Raw genomic sequence first — 20,601 nt, forward strand, 5'->3', positions numbered from 1 at the left:
CATCACAGCTATTTGGGTCAGTCACTTGACCATCATTGTCTCCGGTCGGTACGGGGCCGGGGCTAAAGCGTGCCAGACTCAACTCAGACCGCTTTTCATGCTGTTGTTTCCCCGAAGGTCAAACTGACTGAGGCGGGGAGCGCCGCCGGGGAGCGCCATCGACAGAGTTTCTCTGTTTCGCTTACGGTTTAAAGGTTACATTTTTATCAGGAGCAAAGATCAACAAAGTAAACATCAGTGCCATCACTCTAACACATTTATTGTCAACACTGTGTTCCAGAGAGCGTGCGCCAGTGTTGAGATCACACAGCGTCACTATCAGGTACCAAGTTTTCAGCTGCACGCCTGATCGTTTTAAACGTCTTAACTACATCAAGACCACTTCAAAAGCACTCGTTGTCAAATCCCACAGGACGCCTGGAGGTCAAGAGGGGTGAGGGAGGAGTGAGAGACGTCAGAATCCAGCGGCGAGCTGCGTGAGTCAGCGTGGCTGGACACATCAGACTGCACACCGCCGCGTCTCTGCGAGCATCATCAGCGGACCGGCAGGGCGCTAGGACCGCGTAGCGCAGCACCTGAAAATGTGTTTAGGACAACCTGGGTTACTCTACCAATTATTGATTCTTGAGAGTAAACTTTTGCAATAAAAGCAGCAGTGTCACAAAACCGTTGCGAGCTGTATATATTTATTTGTGCAGGCCTACCTGTATCGCCGAGGGCAACCGTGATGGCCAACAATATACTCCTGGGCATAGCAGAACCGTCTGCAGAGTCCTCTATACCCACAGGTGTAGTAATGCATTTCGGGATCATTTCCTGAAGATAATAATTTTTTTTTTTCTTTTAATAATGATCATAAAGCCAAAATTTAAATCCCCTGAAAAAAAGTCAACCTGATGCATAAAAGTATTTATATGTTATAATGACAATGAATCCCTTCAATGTGAGGCCAAACAACAGTTTGAATGACTTCATGTTTCAGAAAAGTCACAATCAGTCTTATTTCTCCCCAGAGCATCACAAACAGACAGAGTATGATGATATTATTTTGTAGTTTTGAATTAGTCATATATTGATTTGATGTCATGCTGCTACAAAACGGGTGTATCTGTCGCTTACCCTCTCCGACTGCGAGCATCAGGAGGAGCACAAGGAGAACCAAGCTCAGTCCCTTCATGTTTGGGTACCAATAAGCTTTCAGACACTGCTGTTGACAGGCCGATGCTGCATTTATACAGCATTTCAAGCACGGGGGAGGAGTCCGTCGTGCTCTGTGTGAATCACAATAACAGAGTATCACTGAATGATGTGAGTCTGAGGGCTGAAGGTCATGACAATCAGCTTACTCAGCTTAGTCAACAGCTGCAGCCTCTTGAGACTTTGGGATTGCTTTTAGAATTCTTTTTTCTTATTTTTTTTTCCAGAAGAATCATTTTGTACTTTTCTACTCTCAATGTGCAAAACTCGGACCTGTTTACATGATAGACAGTCCGTTTCCTTTTCAACAAAACAGAAAACTGAATTCAAGAAATAGAGAGTTTCCTGGTATTGTACTTACATACGCCTCTATGGCTGAACAGAGGAGCGATAACAGACCACAAAGGATCCCTTCAAAGGAACAAACCCTTCAAAAGTGGCAGATTAAGATGAAGTCCTAACCAATCTGTTTATTTTAGGCACAGTGAGCAGCGCGCTTCAGTCCATCCCGTAGTATTTTCAGGTCTGCCCCATGTTCATCAACCGTTCCCCACATCTGAATATGGCTGTACTTCATGTGTTATTGCTGATGCTGTGTAACAACAATCAGACTGCACAAAACAGCTGCTCCGGTGACGCAGGGTGGGATTGTCAACTGAACAATGCCAAGGCATGAGCACGCAGACAGGTATGTACAGCGTGCCCCCTAGTGCTTATCTAAAGGTGCTTGTTAGCCTTTTTTATTTACTCTCTCACACATGCAACAATGAAGAAAATATAGTTGAATTTGTTTGAGATTATATATATATAATTTCTTCACCATGGTTAGTTTGGAACAAAGTAGAAAAGAACAGCGGGAGAGGTTCTGCAGGAGACTGTTTGCAAATTCAACAACCTCACGCAAACATTTGGAGAAACTTAATTCAATAACACAAATGAGAAGACATGGAGATGGTTTATTGGTGGCGAATGACTTGAGGAGTGTAAAATTAAGGTCACTGATACAATCAGATAATGAAATGGATTTATTGGACTGCTAAAGTGCAGAAACTCATCTCCATTAAGTGAGTCCTGACAATATGACACATCACACTTCATTCCAATTTTCCTGTAACTTTTCACTTAGCCTGAAAAGTTTACAGGGAGTTTTAATTGAGAAAGAAGTGGAGAAGTGTGGAATAATTCTACCACTGTTATCTGATTACTTTTAATTAAACACACACACACACACACACACACACACACACACACACACACACACACACACACACACACACACACACACACACACACACACACACACACACACACACACACACACCACCACCACTAAATAAAAATTACTACACAAAACTAGAAGAGAAATGTAAATGTGATGTAAAGCAGGAACAGCAACAAATCAAAACTTGAAAATTCCAGACGAAATTTTGTGTGCCTGCCTCTCCTTTTTTCTTAGCGTCTCCATGGCAACAGACGCTGCGCTCATCTGATCTCTTTTCATCGCCTTCCTGAGGTGCCTCTCCCATCCGCGTGGGATCGTGCAGGACTAGTTACTTGCAGAAAAAACGGTCTAATAATAATAATAATAATAATAATAATAATAATAATAATAATAATAATAATAATAATAATAATAATAATAATAATAATCAGTACTCCTTGCGCCTTGCCACTAACTCATTCACGAGAATCATGTCATAAACAGCTATGTAGGAATGTTGAGTTATGTGGACGTAAACTGCAGCGTCTTCATCTTGGCCTAGTTGTTTTCACGTGTAATGCAACTTCCTGCAGGACAGGGGGCGATATTCACCTTTGCACTCAGTTTTCAGGGAGAGAAAAAGAACGCAGCAACATCACAACACACCGGACGCTCTGCCCCCACTTCCAAGATGGCGGACCTCCTCGGTTCCATCCTGAACTCGATGGAGAAACCTCCGACAGTGGGAGACCAGGAGAGCCGGCGGAAGGCCAGAGGTACACCACGTCTTACCTGAGCGGCAACTTATTTTGAAACAGTGTGAAAGTCAATGCTATCTAAAACAGTAGAGGCCAGACGAGCGGGGGCTTTCTAGAGCTGCGATTGGCCACCGGTGCAATCCTGGGGTTTAGCACCGCCTCACCGGGACATGCAGCCCCCCCCTCTCCCTCCGGCTGCACACTGCCGCAGACAGTGTCCCGAGCCCCGGCTGCAGCTGCAGGACAGAGCCGCTGAAAGCTGTCCGACTACAAGCAGCAGTAGTAAATGTTGTTAAGTTTAACCTCTCGACCCCCTTACAGCTCTGCTACTAGTTCATTCCCCTCCTCGGTTACTTCAGATCAGCATTCTCCTGAAGTTATTATTGACTTTGTCCACTTTCAGCGCGCCACGGCGCCTATTTGACTCACAAACACCATTTAGCGCCAGAGATGTGGGTATAATATTTCAGATCAGGAGTTTTCAAAGTGTGGAATGGTCACAATGTACTCCCCTGGCTCTCATGCTGCACATCCTCTATTAAAAACCTGCACGTCTTCCTCTCTTCTAATGCTATTTACATGCTTTCTTTTGACCATAGCTGGTTAGCATCCACTTTTGGTTTCACACTGAATGTTGTTTTACATATTTAACTCTCTAGTACATTGACAATAAATTCGGTTAAAACTAATTTAGTTTTAATGGAAAATTTGTTACAGTTTTTACTTTCCATTTATATTTTCATTAATATAGTAGTTAAGAAGAAAAAAAATATTGCTGGAAAAAGGCCTCACCTCAAGAATTTATTTCTGATCCTGCACCTCCCTCAAACTCTTGTGCCCCACATGGGAGGCTCCCCCACAATTCCCTTTACTGGTTCAATCCCGCAAATGTGAGCGAATCATAGAAATACACAAAGAAGTCCGATTTCTTCCTGAACAATTATCTTCACTCACAATGTTTTTAATGATTAAATCCAGATTTAAGCATGCACAATAATTTCCCGGCATAGCATTGGTAGCCACCTGAGAGCGCCATGCATTTACAATGAATGTCTGATTAAATGTAATTAATCAAACTAGCCTCCTAGGGCAATGTGCACAGTTTAAACGGCGATTAAGGCAATGTATCCCCCAGAAGCCAGGCAGTATGAAAGTAAACAAAGTTAATTACACAACAGGAGAGACTCGATGCAGTCTGCTGTTCAGCATAAACAGATAATGGTAAACAGTGGTATGAAAAATCAGCTCTGGCATTTGGAAAATATCACTATAATGTCAACCAAAATTCTGCAATCTGGATTCCTGCCTAAAAACAACTCATTGTGTCTTCAGGAACTTTTGCCTTCATTGACCAATCAATTAATTCATTGTGGCATTAAAACTCAAACTGCCTCATGCCCCCAGTCACAGAGGCGCTTCTCGTCTGCTCTGTAATATTTCCTGTTAGCAGATGTAACGTTCAAAGCATGTTTCTCAAGCTGAGCCAAGCTCAAACTCGTAACTCTGTGCCAACGTTGAACTGGAGCGCTGCTACAAATAAACAACTTGATCCTCTTTCCAGTTGATGTGAGGACAGAGCCACAACACGGCTGCGATAAAAAAGTGACCAAATCCGTTTAATTAACCGTTAAGAGAGCGCACACCAATAAAACATCAGACTGTTTCCCTGCAGACACATGCAAACAAACAATTGTTGGATCTTCGTCAGCAGATTTGGAGACCTGAGTGATCTGGAAATGTGGTTTTGTGGCATCACAGGAAGTCTGTCTCTTCATTAGCCGCTCTGCGACTTGAGTCATTAGCGGAAACAAGTTGGGCCAGCGGTGGATGTGAATCCTACTGAACGGAATCAAACCTCAAGAAGGTTGAAAAAAAAACAAACAACCCCCAACTCATTGTCATTACAGAGCAGGCAGCCAGGCTCAAGAAGATGGAGGAAGACGAGAAAAGGAAGAAAGCCGAATTCAGGAAAAAGGTGAGAGCCGAAACGTGGCATCTGATGAAGGTGTGATTGTGTTGCGCTGCCTTGGTTTGTTTTTACCTCTCAGGCTCGCTGCATCTCTTGTTTAGATGGAGAAACAAGTTTCGGACTTCATTCAAGACAGTTCACAACAGAAAAGAAAATACAAACCGATGGGGAAGATTGAAAGGAGCATATTGTAAGAAGTTACTTTAATATGTTTGAAAAGCAGCACTGTTTGTCCCCACATGCCGTTTAATAATATTCATTTGTCTTCGAGGCATGACGTAGCCGAAGTGGCCGGTCTGACTTCTTTTTCTTTCGGGGAGGACGAGGAGAGCCGATACGTCATGCTTTTCAAGAAGGTCTCATTACTGTTTCATATCCCTTGTTTTTTTTTATATCCACTGTTAACTATTAAGGCCAAGTGTCATTAGAGTTGACCCAAGAGGAGATAACTGGTAACCGACTGACCGGCACCTCGTGCTTTGGCAGGAGTTTGCTCCGTCAGATGAGGAACTGGAGGCATATCGCAAAGGAGAGGAGTGGGACCCCCAGCTGGCAGAACAACGGCGCAGACTAAAAGTAAGACTGAAGGCTCGTGTGTGTTTGGGAACAATGAGGCTTTCTGTCAGTGTAAATGCCTCGGACAGCAGTGAAATCAGCCACTGTCGGTCGGGGTTTGGCTCAAGCTTTAAAGCTAAATGCTCTTTCAGTTTGGAGTAGTCAGGGAGTTCAGGATTCAAACTGGTGGGATCGCTCTCAGTTTTTAGTGTTTTAGTATCTTCCAGTTGTTTCGAAACTGGTTAAAAAAAACACACAAGGTGTAGTGTTTTTGCGTGGCGATAAACAGAAAAGACACGTCCAGTAAAGCTGTTCTAGTAAAGTCTTGTGTTCTTGCTACAGCAGAGCTTAAAAAAAAAAACTACAAACTGCTACATGTTGCACTGCATGCAGACCCGTTGGATAACTTACCTCAGAAATACTCAAAGTATTCTGAGATGGTCATGGGAGTAGCAGAGATGATTGCACTTGAGAGAAGGTGGAAAGAAACAAGAAGGTACAGGAATAGAATACTCTGCTGCAGTAACGCCGAACAGAAAAAAAAAAACCAAAACTAATAACTTGTAAGTTTTAGACCCTTCTTAAATTTGTCCCGCCCTCATTTTGTTCTTCGTGTTCTCGCCGCAGGAGCAGGCCGCATTGGAGGAAGCCGCCGCCAGCAAAACGCCACAGTCTCAAGCATGTCCCAACTCCAACTACAGGGACAAGTACAGCCACCTGATCGGCACCTCCGCCGCCAAAGACGCAGCCCACACACTGGAGGCCAACAGCGCCTACGGCTGTGGTGAGTTCACACGCCGCCTCACAGAAACGTCCCGTCGGTCAGTCGCCTCGCTCATCTCGGCGGTGTATCTCTCCTGTCTCAGTGCCGGTGGCCAACAAGCGGGACACCCGCTCCATAGAGGAAGCCATGAACGAGATCAGAGCCAAGAAACGGCAGAAGCGGGAGGACGCCCCGGCGGCGCACAGCAGCACTTCATGAGTCTCCCGTGTTTCCCCCTGTGCTTTTCCGTATGCCGTGCGAGTGTGAGCGAGTGAATTTGGGCGCTCATTCATCCTGTATCGTAGTCCCTCGTGCTTCAGACATCTAAAACTTCCCATTTACGTGACAGGCTGAGATTTGAACACGCGAGTCCCAGTTTTATTAAGGCTGTGCTGAGACACTCTCTGGTGTGTCTCAGCAAGCAGGTGGATTCGTCTGGTCTCCTGTCAAGTACTTCATTTACACAATGGAGGGACAGTTTAGGTGTCTTCTTTTTTTTTTTTTACTCTTGTTTTTAAGATAATGGGTACTTCAACACACCTGCTGTCGTCGTACATGCTTTTTAAACAACATATAGGAGATTTTTAATGCAGATGTGCTTCCACAGTCCTGAGCTGAAGCTCTATGCTCAGAAATATTGGCTGGTGTTCTTTCTTGGATTTAAGGCTCAAAAGCCAGATTTTAATCTCTCACTGGACATTTTTCAAAATATCAACTGCAGTTTTTAAGACGAAAGGAGGCGAGGGCCATGTTTTAGCCAGCTTTTGTTTTGATTTGTCTTTTTTTTGTCCATTTTGGGGGGAAAACTGCATTGTTGGTTTTAAATCAGGTCTGTTTCCGTTTCGTTTCTCTAAATCTGCACTGACTGTGAATTTTTCTGTTTCTCCAGCCTAAATGTTTTATTACAAAGCCATGTGATGGCTGAGGAGAGGCATAATGGTGGGAATGAGTGACTACATTTTGTTTTTTTCTTTTTTTTCTCTCTCTCTCTTTTTGTTTGTCCTGCCCAAGTACTGAGTCAATCACTGTCCATCAGCGCTCTGATGTTTGACTCAACATGGTTGCACAATTTTATCCCCATGTGTAATTATTAAAGGATGTATTGGTATTAGCTCATTCTCTGGTTGTTGCATTAATTTCTGCAGACCCTGATGATATGTATTTGATCTGGTTTGATTTCTAATCTGATGTGCATGACGCTTTGAATTTTCTCTATTTTCAGTCTTTATATTAGTAATACACATTTTTGCACCTCATACTTTTTGCCTGATGAGTACAGTGAACTAGATTAGGAAGTTATCTTAACTCCTGACATATAACACTCACGCAATATGATAGGCAACTGATATTTACTGGCAGGGTTTAATGTGGCAGAAAGCTACAAGTGGAACACATCACCACAAACAAAAGATATAAAAGAAAGTCTAATTACACACCTGACTGTGACCCGCTTTGAATTAAAACAAACTTCTGAGTCATTCTGTGGAAAACAGATGCCCGTTTGATAAGCGGAATGAGCTTTTACGTGCATCAAACGCATCATACAAGATTATGACCCTAAAACATTTATTTGTTTTGGACTCTGTTCTCCTTCCTGTTTTGACCTCGGGTAGGGCCAAAGGTCAAACGCTCACCCTGTAGCACCGTGTGTGTGTGACAGCGCTGTGGTTGTAATAATCATAGTGTTGTGCATCAGCATGATCAAGAGGCAAGTTTTGTTTAGATCTGTAGTCATATTATTTTATTGAATTCATCCATGATCAATGTACAAATAACTTTTTTGGTAAGTGATATGTCCATAATATAAAACTGCTCATCAAGACTTGCAATGTGTACACTATTATTATTATTAGTAGTAGTGATATACAAAACACTGCCAAATTAAGACTACGCTTTATAACAATGTAAGTATTTTATATTACACACCAGAACGGTTTGAACTTCTTCCTCCTCTTTTTGGACATGTGGAGAAATCAAATGGCCTTTTTTGTTCTGTTTGGGGCCTTTTGTGTTTTATTTAGTGCCTCACAAACTATGACCGTGCTAACGGCTGCTTCCCTCTACTGTCTAGTTTGCTTTAATAACAAATGTAAATAGAAAATCGGGATTTTGTCACATAAAGGACAGATTTATCAGCTAGAAAGGTCTGGGTGAATGCTTTGGATCATAAACGTTCTTGCACCAAAGTAGTAACTTGTGATTTTATAAGAAGAAAATCAGATTGCACTCTTAAATATGAGTAAAAAAATTATCTACGTGGGGGAAAAAAACCGGCAGAAAAACAATTCTCCATTAAAGTGAGCCTTTGAGAATACTTCAACTATTGAATGACAACCTTCTTTTAAGTTAATAAAGCAGTTTTTCCTTTCTATTGTGTGTCAGTCAAATGTTTTACAGGACCAACCTCTTTTCCCTCTTCTGCCATCCCTGTCTGTGTCCTGAAGAAGGCGCCATAGATTAACCCATAACCCAGGAACGTGTTGGAAGCGCCCCCCCCCCCCCCCCCCCCCCCCATGTAATCCCTCTTTCACACTGTCCTGCGGTGTCTGTCCTGCAGAAAACACACACTCACTGAGGACTCAGACACACGCACATGTCAAGAAATGAAGCCCACGTTTTTCTTCTTCCTGCTCCTCATTTGGTTTGCAGCTGCAGAATTAAAGCCCCGGAAAGGTAAGAAAGAACCGCAGCCTGCTTGCTGTCCTCCTGTCCTCCTGTCCTCCTGTCCTGATCCATCCACTCAATGAAGAAAAGAAAAGCATGAAATAAGAAGTTTGCTCCTTTTCCGTCACAGCTTGACTCATATTTGTTAAGATCACCGCCCTGTGCTGCTTTTTGTTTTGTTTTGTTTTTAAACACTTTTACTGTTTGCTTATTTGTCTAAGAAACATACAGAAGTTTGGTCACAAGTTATTCTGGCTGACATTCACAGTTTTAGGAATGACCTCAGAAGTGAATTGGTTGTATCCTCCCTGTTTTTGGTCCCCAGTCTCCGGGGTGGTTTGCACTTTTAAAGATAAGAGCTACAGCCCAGGAGACAGCTGGCATCCTTACCTGGAGCCCTTTGGATTCATGTTCTGCATGCGCTGTGTGTGCTCAGAGGTACCTCTCAATGTCAAACTAAAGGGAGATTACGCCCAAATTCCCCAGCCGCTTCCCGAGAGGCTGGAGGGAGGAGGCTCGCACTTGTTAAAGGATGATGTTGTTGCTCTCTGTTAAGACAGGCCACGTGAAATGTAACACAATCAAGTGTCCTGCACTGTCCTGCGAGAACCCGGTGGCTGAGCCCCAGCAGTGTTGTCCAAGGTGCACAGGTGAGACTCCCAGGACCTCCTCAGCCTCACACAGGAGCTCCTGGCTGTGGTAATGAAGACCTGCCGTGTCCTCCTCAGATCAGCCCAGGATCCCTGCAGGGCTCCGGGCCCCAGCCAGATCCTGCAGGTACAATGGGAGCGTTTATCAACCCGGGGAGACCTTCACTAAACAAGACCTGTTCCCATCCAGGCAAAGCAATCAGTGTGTTTTGTGCACATGCTCTGTAAGTTGTAATTCACCACTCTGGGTTTTTTTTGGGGGGGGGGGGGGGGTTAGACAGTGCAGGAAATTAGCTGTAAATTTTTTTTTTTTTTTAAAGCAGGGCAGAGGCTTCCTTTATTGACCATAAAAATGATATAAAAGTCCCCCAAAAAACGACATTAAAACCAACCGAGGTCTGAGATCTTCTCCAGAGGCCACTGTGTTTCTGATCAAATGCTTTCCCTCTTTAAGGTTTTTAGAAAATGTTTCTCATGATGTTCCTCTGATGAAAGGCGGGTTGAAAAAAAAAAAAATTGAAGCATAATATAAATCAGTATTTTACTCATTAAGAAACAACAGGAGAATCTGTAAGTGCAGCTACTTAAATTATACTAAATTACAAGTACAAACTTTAATTTAAAAATGATTCCTCTCAGAAACTGTGAACATTTTATTATGATTTATTTGACCTTAAGGTATTTATCCCCCCGTTGTGCCTCTTTGATTTACTTCTGAGAGAGTCTTGATTTTCGATGTATTTTTAATGTTGGTTTTTATGGCTGCAAATGTTCCTAACGGGACCAAGAAACTACCTTTGACTGCTTTATCAATAACATAGGATTTAACTGTATTTATACCGTATCTATGTTCAAGGCACATTTTTCATATGCACAACAGTTACAGCAATTTGCATTGTAGATTAATTTAGATAACTCCGTTTAGTAATAATTCATGATTGTTAAAGTACATGCTGCGAATTGTTAAGTTTGACTAAAAGTACATGCTTTGAATGGAACTTAATTATTTTCAATGTATTCATCAGTGCATGTATTATCACTGCTTATCTGCAAAGGGGCTATTTTCTGTTGCTTTTGTTTTGCTGGAAAAGGAAAAAAAAGGGGCAACCGAGTTATTATTTTCATTAAATTTATAATCCTTTAGCGGGTGGAAACATCTTGCTCTGGTTTGCGTTCTGGCTCGGCTCGGCTGTGATGGGTGGACATCAAAGAGGGGAAAAAACGGAAGTGAAGCCAAAACTGAAATCAACAGGTTGTCTTTTAAAAAAAAAAAAAAAAAAAAGTGTGATGTGATGAGAGAAGTTCGTTTTGTGAGTTGCTACAAGTGTTTTGTTGTCGGCAGATGTTTCTCGGGCGACGGGGGCAACAACAGTCAGCTCACGTAAACAAAGTAGTTGTGAACATCGTCGCGAACGAAATTCATAAACAGTCCTGGAGTGCGCCCACAGTTTGAAATAATAGTCCACATTTTTGATTTACATTTGTTCATGGACCGAGATTACACATTTAAAGGGAAACATCCCTGCGTTCTTTCTCTATTTGTTAAAACAAGTACACAGAAGTAATTAACTGGTTTGTCCTTTTGCTCGAGTATTTTTGAACAGCGGTACTTTTGCCTCCATGATTGAAGCGATGCGACGGTACCGATTCAGTACTTCTTACGCCTTCGCAGTTTGTTGACGATGCAAATATATTTCACAACAGATCACTTTGTCTCTTCGCAGAATGGAAACATCTTCTGTGCCCTGAAAACGTGCCAGCCCATCACCTGCTCCTCACCGGCGCCACATCCAGAAACCTGCTGTTTGGTGTGTAAAGGTAGTCCCACTCCTCAATGCTGAGAACAAAAAAAAAATAAAAATAAAATAGCCTTTATTCTCTTTCCAACATGGGACACAATAGTGTCAAGAAATTTATGATGTGCTAGAGTTGAGCTCCATCACTCATTATTACGACTGTTTATACCTTTTTTTTTTATCTAACAACACTTCTGCGCACAGCCTTTTGACAGCCGTGCAAAAATGAAATATTGCAACAGTAAGAAAAACTGCTTTGAAATTGCAGGCACACACACACACACACACACACACACACACACACACACACACACACACACACACACACACACACACACACACACACACACACACACACACACACACACACACACACACACACACACACTCACTCACCTGCCTTCCTTTACCAGCAATATTTGGTTTGTCCTGTTATCTGTCACCCCCCTTCTTTCTACTTCATGCAGATCAGACGTAACCCAACGAGTAATTTTAAGGTAAAGCGTCACCTGTGAGTGAATCTTAAACAATATGACAGAATTCACTTTATGGACAGCGCAGGGAAAATGACAATGAGTGAACCAAAAAAGGAAAACTTACACATTTCACCACACAAATACAATAAACATATACTGTAGGCATGAGCTCAGACCAATTGGCAGCACGTTAAGCTAAATTATATATTGTATTTCGAACAAGAACATTTATTTTAGTATGGCTCCAAAAACATCCTAAAACTTCATTAGAACCGGTAAATGTCGCTTGCCTGCCAGTCTTCCTGTATTTTCACATTAAAAGATATTGCATTCCATAGCTGTTAAGACTGAGAAACAGAACTCTTCCTCTTAGGCGTGATCATTAGTGAATATATATGTATACTGTATTTACAAGCTGCAATGGTCACTTCAGTCCTAATCATTCAATCATTCTCTCCTCATAGAAAGAAAGTCTTTGTTTCAAGCTTGAGTTAGACTCATGGGCCTTCCCGTGGGGAGTTTGCATGTTCTGTTTGTGGGTGTGTGGGTATTCCCTCAGTACTGTAGTTTGTAATATGATTGATTGGTGACCTGTCCGGGGTGTATCCTGCCTTCGCACGAACTCCCCGGTGACCCCAAAGTGGATAAAGCAGTATAGAAGATGTATGGTCTCTCCTCCCCAACCTATTTTATCACTTGAATTCACCCTGTTTAATCATATACTCACTTTATTATGTTATATTCAGCCCATACAAGGTGTGGCTTAGGACAATTGATTAATAATTAACCTCTGACTTTTCCCTTTGTGTTATGAACCGCCATTCTCCCATCCCCATGACAACCATCCCTCTCCCTGTTGTCTCCCACACAGGACACACTAATGCACTCAATCACAAAACAACTCCACATTATGATCAAACTGTAATTATATCAAATGACTGCCACATTTTCCACGTCACAGTGTAATCGTGCTGTTTTTCTCTTTTCCGCCCCGTCAGATCACGGCTCCAGCAGCGGGTCCTCGTCCAATGAGGATGGAAGCCAGCAGCTGAACAGGGGCGTTGTAGGTTCTCACTGTTTTTCGTGTTTTTTTTGTTGGTTTTTTTTTTTCATTCGATTAACATGTTGGCATTGCTTTAAAGTGGAAACTGTCCATGTTTGACCTTTTTTTTTTTTTTTTTTTTTTCTTTCTTACATTTTTTATAACGTATAACAAGAATGCAAAGTGGTGTCGTCAGTTTAGCAGCTGCACTTTCACTGCAGGACAATGTCCATGTCACTGGAATCACTGTAAAGAGTCAGGAGACAAGCATATCATGTCGTTTAACAAACCTGACGCCACGCGATGAAGACCATATTTGTGAAAACAGACATTTTGCTGCGAATTGTGAAGACGAAAGCTTCAAATGTCCCCCCGTGCAGTGTTTCAGCGTGAGGCCACAGTGAGAAGTGAGCCGTCGCTCAGATGTCTGGAGCCGGGCCATGAGCTGCTCCTTCAGCTAACACTCGTGAAAATGTGAGTCAAGACAACAGCTGAATAGATGAAGGATAACTGCATTTTATGATATCTGTGTTTACAATAGAGGCATTCAGTGGACCAGTGTCCTGCAGAGCGGAGCAGGGCGCGGTCCGACCGTGCCACTCCACCCAGGGTCAAGACTCCATCCAGAGGCCTGAACCTCAGCAAACTAAACCTCAAAGGGGCTTCGGAGACCACTGTGAAGATCCTGCTGCAGAGGAAACACCAAAGAGGTGAGACTCTGTCAAAACAAAGATCATTTATAGGTATTTTATTTTATGGACGTGTTCCTCACTACATTTACGATTGCTTCCATATGTAGCACAACGCTCAGATGTTTTCCATTTCTCGCAGCATGTTTATACAATGGCAAGACATACTCTCATGGAGACATGTGGCACCCAGTTTTGGGGAAGGTGCTGGAATGCATCCTGTGCACTTGCACCGATGGCCTCCAGGACTGCAAACGCATCACATGCCCCAGTCAGTACCCGTGCCAACATCCTATGAAATTAGCAGGGAAGTGCTGCAAGACTTGTCCAGGTAGTCCGACGTGTCTCCGAGACTAATGACCTGTTTATACCAGCCTGATGTTGATTTCTGTAAACATCATCTGCTCAACTTCCCCTTGCTTTCTTATTTTTTTTTTTCCATCTCTCCAGAGACTAAAGCTGAAAGTAACCAGACCCAGTGCTATCTGGGATATAAAAGTAACCTGTTGGTATACAAGGTGGACTCGTCTTTGAGCGTGGACTCGCCGAGCGCAGTCAGGATCATCGCTGTTGAAAGACAGAGCCCAGCCGAGGTCGAGGTGCAAGTGTGGCACACCGTGGAAGGTGGGCAACAAGTGGTCTCAACACTATAAATGAAAACAGTCATATATTGGGAAATGAGTGTGTTGTGCAGCAATGCCTTTTTTTTTAAATGGAAATCTGGCATTCAGGAAACCTTTGGTGACGGTAAAATTAAAGTCACAGTACAGATTTGAGGATTTCTCTGCCGCTTCAGTTTTATCTGAGTTCATTATTTTCACAGGAGTTTTGCAGTTGATGGAAATCGGCGACGTTCAAAGAAAAGACATCATGGATCATCCGGAAAATTACACATTGCTCACAACACTCAATGAAGGTTGTTATCAATGGCTTTTGTATATGCAGGTTTACATTTGGACTGTTAGATGTTGTGATTACTGGTATTTATTTTAGTGTCATTTTCATTGTTTCAGAGACGTGGAAGAAATTTAAAGAGGAGGGAGGAAACCTGGGCAAAGCTCCTCAGATCAGTGTTTGTGAAGACGGCATTCGGGAGATGGTGACTTTCCTAAATCCAAAGCAAACCGACGGCCTGTGTACACCCTGAACGTCCCTCTTTATATCAGTGTTTGCCAAAAACAACACGGCTGACCTATGTACTAAATGCATACATGTTGCACTTGGACGTGATTCCTGTAAGTGGAATTTCTCGTTTATATTTCTCTTTAATCCGTTAACTGTCTATCATGTTTTAAGCGTTCCATATTTCATTTGAGTTAAAAACTGAAAAAAAGTTAATCCAAATTCAAAAGTATTAATATGGAGGCTTGATCTAAGAGACTCCTCATCAACATATAAATGTGTTTAGGTTTGTATTTTCGAATGTATTTGGACAAGAGGTCACATTTTATTAAGAATATTAAAGTTTTTTTTTTTAAAGAATGGTTTGATCTTCAACACACTTATTTAAATACAAATTTGGTGTTTTCGCATCTTATTTAAAGAGTACTAATGCTTTCTTCATGCTTGTGTAAATACATTACAGTGTTGAAATGATTTCACTGTCTTGTACAAGAAAGAGGTATTTGGGGGGTAAATACACAATTGCTGATTGGAGAAAAAAAGAGCCTCCCTGTTTCTTTCCATCTGAAAGTCAAATTTAGACTCTGCAGCTTTTTTTCCATGCAGCTGCGGGATTCAGTTTGTTATCATAACCTGACTTTTTTTTTTTTAAAGAACTCCACATACCGTAAGTAATTGTATTTTACTGTGGATGTTGCTCAAGTCGCTGTATGCACGCTGTATCCTCTGCTGGCAGTTTGGCACCACAAATGTGTTTCATTGTGGTTTCACACCAGAAAAAATATTTGTTGTTTTTGGGGAGTTTCTTCTATATTCAAAGAGAAGCACGGCCTTCATGCGGCGGACCTATGGACTTCAGATGGAGATAGATGGAATATATGCTGGCGATATGGGGATGATCCGCTGATTCATCAGGGGTCTGCACGGCGGAGAGGGGTCCTCACGCCGCCATCGCCCCAAGGTTTCCGGTGAACAGATCTGCGGAAGGCCGGATAAACTGTGTTCCCGCTGGAAATGAAATGTGATCAGAGGTTAGGAAATCAAAAGCAGAAGTTGAAACTCCCGTCACCCTCACAACTTTCACACACTCACTTATTTTCACAACACCGGCATTCTCAAAGCAAATGTTATTATGAGTCGATGTCAATTGTTCGGTTGGTGTTTGCCAGGCTTTGGTACTCGGAGATCATTTGTCTGTTACTGTGGGGGAAGTGGTTAATGCTCTCACCTCCCAAAACAGTCAATCGATTTTATACAGCACGAAATCACACCGTAGCATGTTTGACTCACAAACATTCAGAGAGGAAAACTCAACAGTTCCTCATGAGTGAGTACAGTGGAAGAAAAGTCTCCAGATCGAGGCGGTGTTAGAGATAAATGAGAAAAGAATGAGACAGAGAAAAGAAAACAACTTTATGAGGGAGGAAGCACAGACATCAAACATCCAGTTCGGCGGTCAGAGATCCTGCAGGAGGGTACTGAGAGAGAGGGGAGAGAGCACAGTTCCAGGAATCACATAAAGGCAGTGACATACAATAATAACTTATGAATGTGTCGAGGGTGACGAGAGGAGAGCAGCTTGGCGCATTAAACAAGCCCAGACTTCTTGATTCACAGTTGAGAAAGAAGGTTTGGTTGTCTTTAAATGACCCTTCCTATTGAGGGCTGGTAGTCCTGACTCGAAAAATATAAGTCTTTGTCATGCCCTCCGAAGATTCAGTGTATCAACCAACTTATTCATAATCACCGCATCTATCGGAGGCCACTTGTTTCACTTAATCAATCGCATAAAAACCTCAAACTCAAACTTTCCTTCTTATTAGTTGAAGTCTTAATAGAAGGAAATACAAATATGTTTTGTATTATGTGTACTGACAAGCACTGCATGCTTCCAATTTTGTGCAATAAAGCAAAATCTCTGAGCCAGAAAGCAGTAACACCCTCCTGCAAATTCCAGTCTACTGGCACAGTGAATCATTTATCCCTTTGTAATAGATATTATTGATTACATAGTCACATTACATAGTTGAAGCTGCCCTTCAAGGGACTGGTAAAGTTGCTTTAGTCCATGTTTTTCAATCCATAAAGTATTGATTTATGCTGCCTTTTAGGTGATTATGGGGGTTTTCTCACAGTGACTTACCATTAAAAGTTATTATTTAACTCTGCAGCTCATTCTCAACTTTGGATCTTTACAGTTTTTCATTGTTTTTATTGTCCGACCCAGAATTCTACTGTTTTGATTCACTGGGATGGCTGTCATAGTGACCTTTTCTGCAGCTGTTCACAAAAGAAGCTCTTAATACTTTCTGTACACATTACGCTCAGTATTAAAGGACACACAGCAAAGTATTTAAGAGCGTACACACTTTTCCAGACATTGGTAAAGGCAAATTAGAGCCTAGAAGAAATTTATATTATCGCTGCAGATGACCAAAACATGACTCTATATAATGATGTTTCTTAATCATTAGATGTATGAATAAATAAATATAGGTCGTGCTCACTGCCCTCAAGTGGTCAAACAATGTGAGTGGAAATATAGGCCATCTGTTTTTTTACTCAAGACAGAGTCGAGGAAGCAGATACCTCAAATCTACATCCGTGCCACCAAAAAACAAGTAAAAACTTTAAAGTCATAGTTCTGTTAAGCTCGTACCTTGGGTCATGGAAAGAATGAGCTCTCAAGAATGGCTGAGCGAGATTTGCGCGAGTGGTTTCGGGGCAGCAGCGCCGTGTGCAGTCTTTCCACAGGCCTGCTTGATCAACAGGTGTCAAATTATCACTGTGGTTCCCATGACTCAGTCAGTGTGCAACTGCAGGTTCTGGTGGGCCGAGTGAGGGCTCACCAATATTATTGCTTCCTTTGTCTGTGAACTCCCGACATGCTCGCTGACAATGACTCATTGTGTGTGTGTGTGTGTGTGTGCTTTTCTTTTTCTTTTTCTTTTTTTTTTTAACCACTCTGCACCAGACATTACTGATCATCCCTGGCTTTGTTACTCTACCTGACAGTGGAGCTCACAGTTCACAGCATAGCTCCCCCATTTCTGCTAATATAAGAAAAACTGTGGCAAAGACATGAGAATGGGACATTTTTAATTGGACGCTGCTCATCAAATATGTCTTTAAATGCAAATGCACATTGCCCTGCTCGTCCTTAAAATTGACTTTTGGTATCTTACTCTGCGGTTTTTGATAGAGTCCACGTTTCATGGATTCAATTTTTCAATTCGTCCCGTGGGCTCATTCAGCTATGCATGCTTAGTCTTGGCTGTGGCGATTGTAGCAGCTGGGGGCAGTCAGTAGGTATAAATCATGCTGCTGGTTAGCTCTCTGTGTATGTGTTCTCCCCTCTGCTGCCCATGCAGCCCAGACTCAGTGAAAGGAGAAGAAAACTGGAGACCCGGGGTCACGATTCAACTCAGGACTGGAAGCCAAAATTGTGAACAAAACTTATTTACTGCTGTTTTACATGTAATTTCTTCTGGGCCATCAGAGGACATAAATCCTGAGAAGATCTTTGACAAAGATAGAGTTCGTATTGGGTAACCAGGGATGGATTTTTGTAGTTTTGCAATATTCAAACAAACAAAGCACTCGACTTGAATTTATTTCGATGCAACATATCATTGTGTGCTGCAGCGGGACAGCCCAGCGATGTGTGCAGTGTTTGCGAGGAGCTGAAGCATTGCAAATCAATCAGACAGTTTTTCGATTCACAGGGAGCAAAACTGTGTTAAGTTGATTAAGTCTGATAGATGTGTTTGCTTTCATAGCTGATTAAGGTGCTCACCAGAACCCACCGAGTTTATACCTCAAAATACTTCCGAAATCTATCAAGCGCTGTGTTTTTTACACCCTCGCCCCCTCCTTAATTAAGTTGGCCCTGATCATTTTAGCTGGTGATTGGAGCGCAGCCAAGGAAACATGAACAAAACCAGGACACACGTCGTGAACACTTTAGTCTGAGCGGTTGAGCTTAAAGGTCATAATTTTAAACACATGCTTGTAATGACTGTTCACTATTAAACACAGACCACAGTGAGGTGTACTGTTTTTCTTTTTCTTTTACAAGATAGAGAAGAGAGACAACTTTACGGTCATGAGCTGCAATTAATAATAGCCTCCTTTCTGATGTCAGCCGGAGTGTTTGAAGGCTCCAGCGGATGATTGTGTGTTCAGGTTCAAATGTCCATCAGGAGAAATAATGAACAAGGTCCGTTCTGGGGTGAACTCATTTGGCACTTGTGTAATGAGGAGCGTTGATGAGGTATTCATGCCTATTCTTCCTGAGCCAAACCTGGTGTCTGAGCCTCCGCAGGGTTATTCTCGAAGCTTAACTGTTGGCCCCTCAATTTGAGAGTCAAACAAATGTTAGCCAAACATTTCTCAGGCTTGATTGCTGTGATGAATGCTCCAGATGTGAAACTGTACTGTGTTCAAATATACAGAAAAGAGAGAAAAAGAGAAAAGAGGAAAAAAAAAAAGCTCCACACAGATACATAAACACAGATCGTTTCTGACTAAGACGCAGAGCACTGATGCCTTTTCTCTTCATCATGTCTTTTGTTATTATTCCTGCCTTTGGACAGACCATCGTGCGCCGCTGCCAGATTGTCTTCACTGAGAGCATTGATGAAATGTGTTTTCAGTTAATAAGTCACTTCAACAGTTTTTCATGTGAAAGGGGGAAAAAAGAAAAATACATCAGAGCCTTTTTTTGTGTGTTGATTCTGTGTTGACGCTAGAGAGATTCCTCCAGGAATAAAATGAGACACTATTTGCTCCTGGCTTTGCGCCGCGGTGTCAAATAAACTAGCTTTCAGCTCGTTACACTGAAACTGGGATAAGTTTCCTGTATTTATTGTATATATAAACCTGGACTGTGTAATTACCTTCATCATGCATGCTGCCATTTGATCAGATAGTGAAAATAACATAAAACATATATCTTAAAGGAGCATTCAGACAAAGAGTAGGTGAGTTCTCTCACTGCGTTCTACTGAAAAGCAGTCACACACACAAACTGCACCCCCCCCCCCCCCCCCCCGACATTTCATGAGACAACTCCAAGACCATCAAAACCGTAAAAATTTCTTCCGCGGTCTCGGAGATGTCCTCAGTTGTGAATCGAATCGAGAAGTTGAAACAGCTTCAACATCTCAAGCCAGCTGCTTTTATGACACAATTATGACAAAAAAAACAAAACAGATACAAGAGATATAAAAACAACAGCTAACAAGTGTTGGAGGACATTTACTGCTCCTTGGCTAATGCATCATAGTAACAGCAATGTTTGTTAGTTGTCTTTGAGCCACAGAACTTTGTGCACAAACTATTTACTGTTATAAAGCCAAAAGTAGACGTGTTGTATCCCCAGTAAGCTCCAGGGTCATGGACTTCAGGCTGTGTGCTTGAGACCATTAAAACACATGGTTACAAACTGGAATGGGAGATTTCTCGTGGTGTCATTCACCTTTAAATATAGGCTGTTTATTAGCATATAACCTAAAGTCACTGTATTTCTGGATTTACTGCTTTCCATTTGCCCTACTTCCTCGTCTGTGTCTTTCGTTCACGGCCTTCATGTGATGCGCTCAAAGTAAATCGAAGCTGACTTGTCAACCACAAAGGTTTGGAAGTAGTCTGTAAGAGTATTTTGGGTACGCCTTATATCTGTTCCGAACAAAAGCATTTTCTGACGTTGTGATTATCG

At 42.2% G+C, this 20,601-nt stretch overlaps 2 protein-coding genes across 3 annotated transcripts; both read left to right on the forward strand.

The window, feature by feature from the left end:
• Positions 1–3,038: 3,038 nt before the first annotated feature.
• On the forward strand, positions 3,039–7,559 carry spag7 (sperm associated antigen 7). Its single transcript, XM_080483956.1, has 7 exons — positions 3,039–3,174; positions 5,064–5,131; positions 5,227–5,315; positions 5,397–5,481; positions 5,612–5,701; positions 6,308–6,464; positions 6,547–7,559. The coding sequence occupies exons 1-7, from the start codon at positions 3,090–3,092 to the stop codon at positions 6,660–6,662; spliced, it is 690 nt and encodes a 229-aa protein (XP_080340082.1). The 5' UTR covers positions 3,039–3,089; the 3' UTR covers positions 6,663–7,559.
• Positions 7,560–8,978: 1,419 nt separating this feature from the next.
• On the forward strand, positions 8,979–15,242 carry chrdl2 (chordin-like 2). Of its 2 annotated transcripts, XM_080483687.1 has the most exons (11): positions 8,979–9,116; positions 9,433–9,545; positions 9,664–9,757; positions 9,836–9,981; positions 11,482–11,575; positions 13,028–13,092; positions 13,613–13,781; positions 13,903–14,091; positions 14,211–14,384; positions 14,584–14,676; positions 14,774–15,242. In XM_080483687.1, exons 1-11 carry the CDS (start codon positions 9,047–9,049, stop codon positions 14,905–14,907), a joined length of 1,341 nt encoding a protein of 446 aa, XP_080339813.1. In that variant the 5' UTR covers positions 8,979–9,046; the 3' UTR covers positions 14,908–15,242. The 2 variants fall into 2 exon arrangements, with proteins under 2 accessions (XP_080339813.1, XP_080339814.1); XM_080483688.1 differs by lacking the exon at positions 9,433–9,545 and having other exon boundaries at positions 9,010–9,116; positions 9,668–9,757.
• The last annotated feature ends 5,359 nt before the right edge of the window (positions 15,243–20,601 follow it).

The sequence above is a fragment of the Lipophrys pholis genome (genome assembly GCF_963383615.2).
Source record: "Lipophrys pholis genome assembly, chromosome: 16".
In the NCBI taxonomy this organism is placed as follows: domain Eukaryota; kingdom Metazoa; phylum Chordata; class Actinopteri; order Blenniiformes; family Blenniidae; genus Lipophrys; species Lipophrys pholis.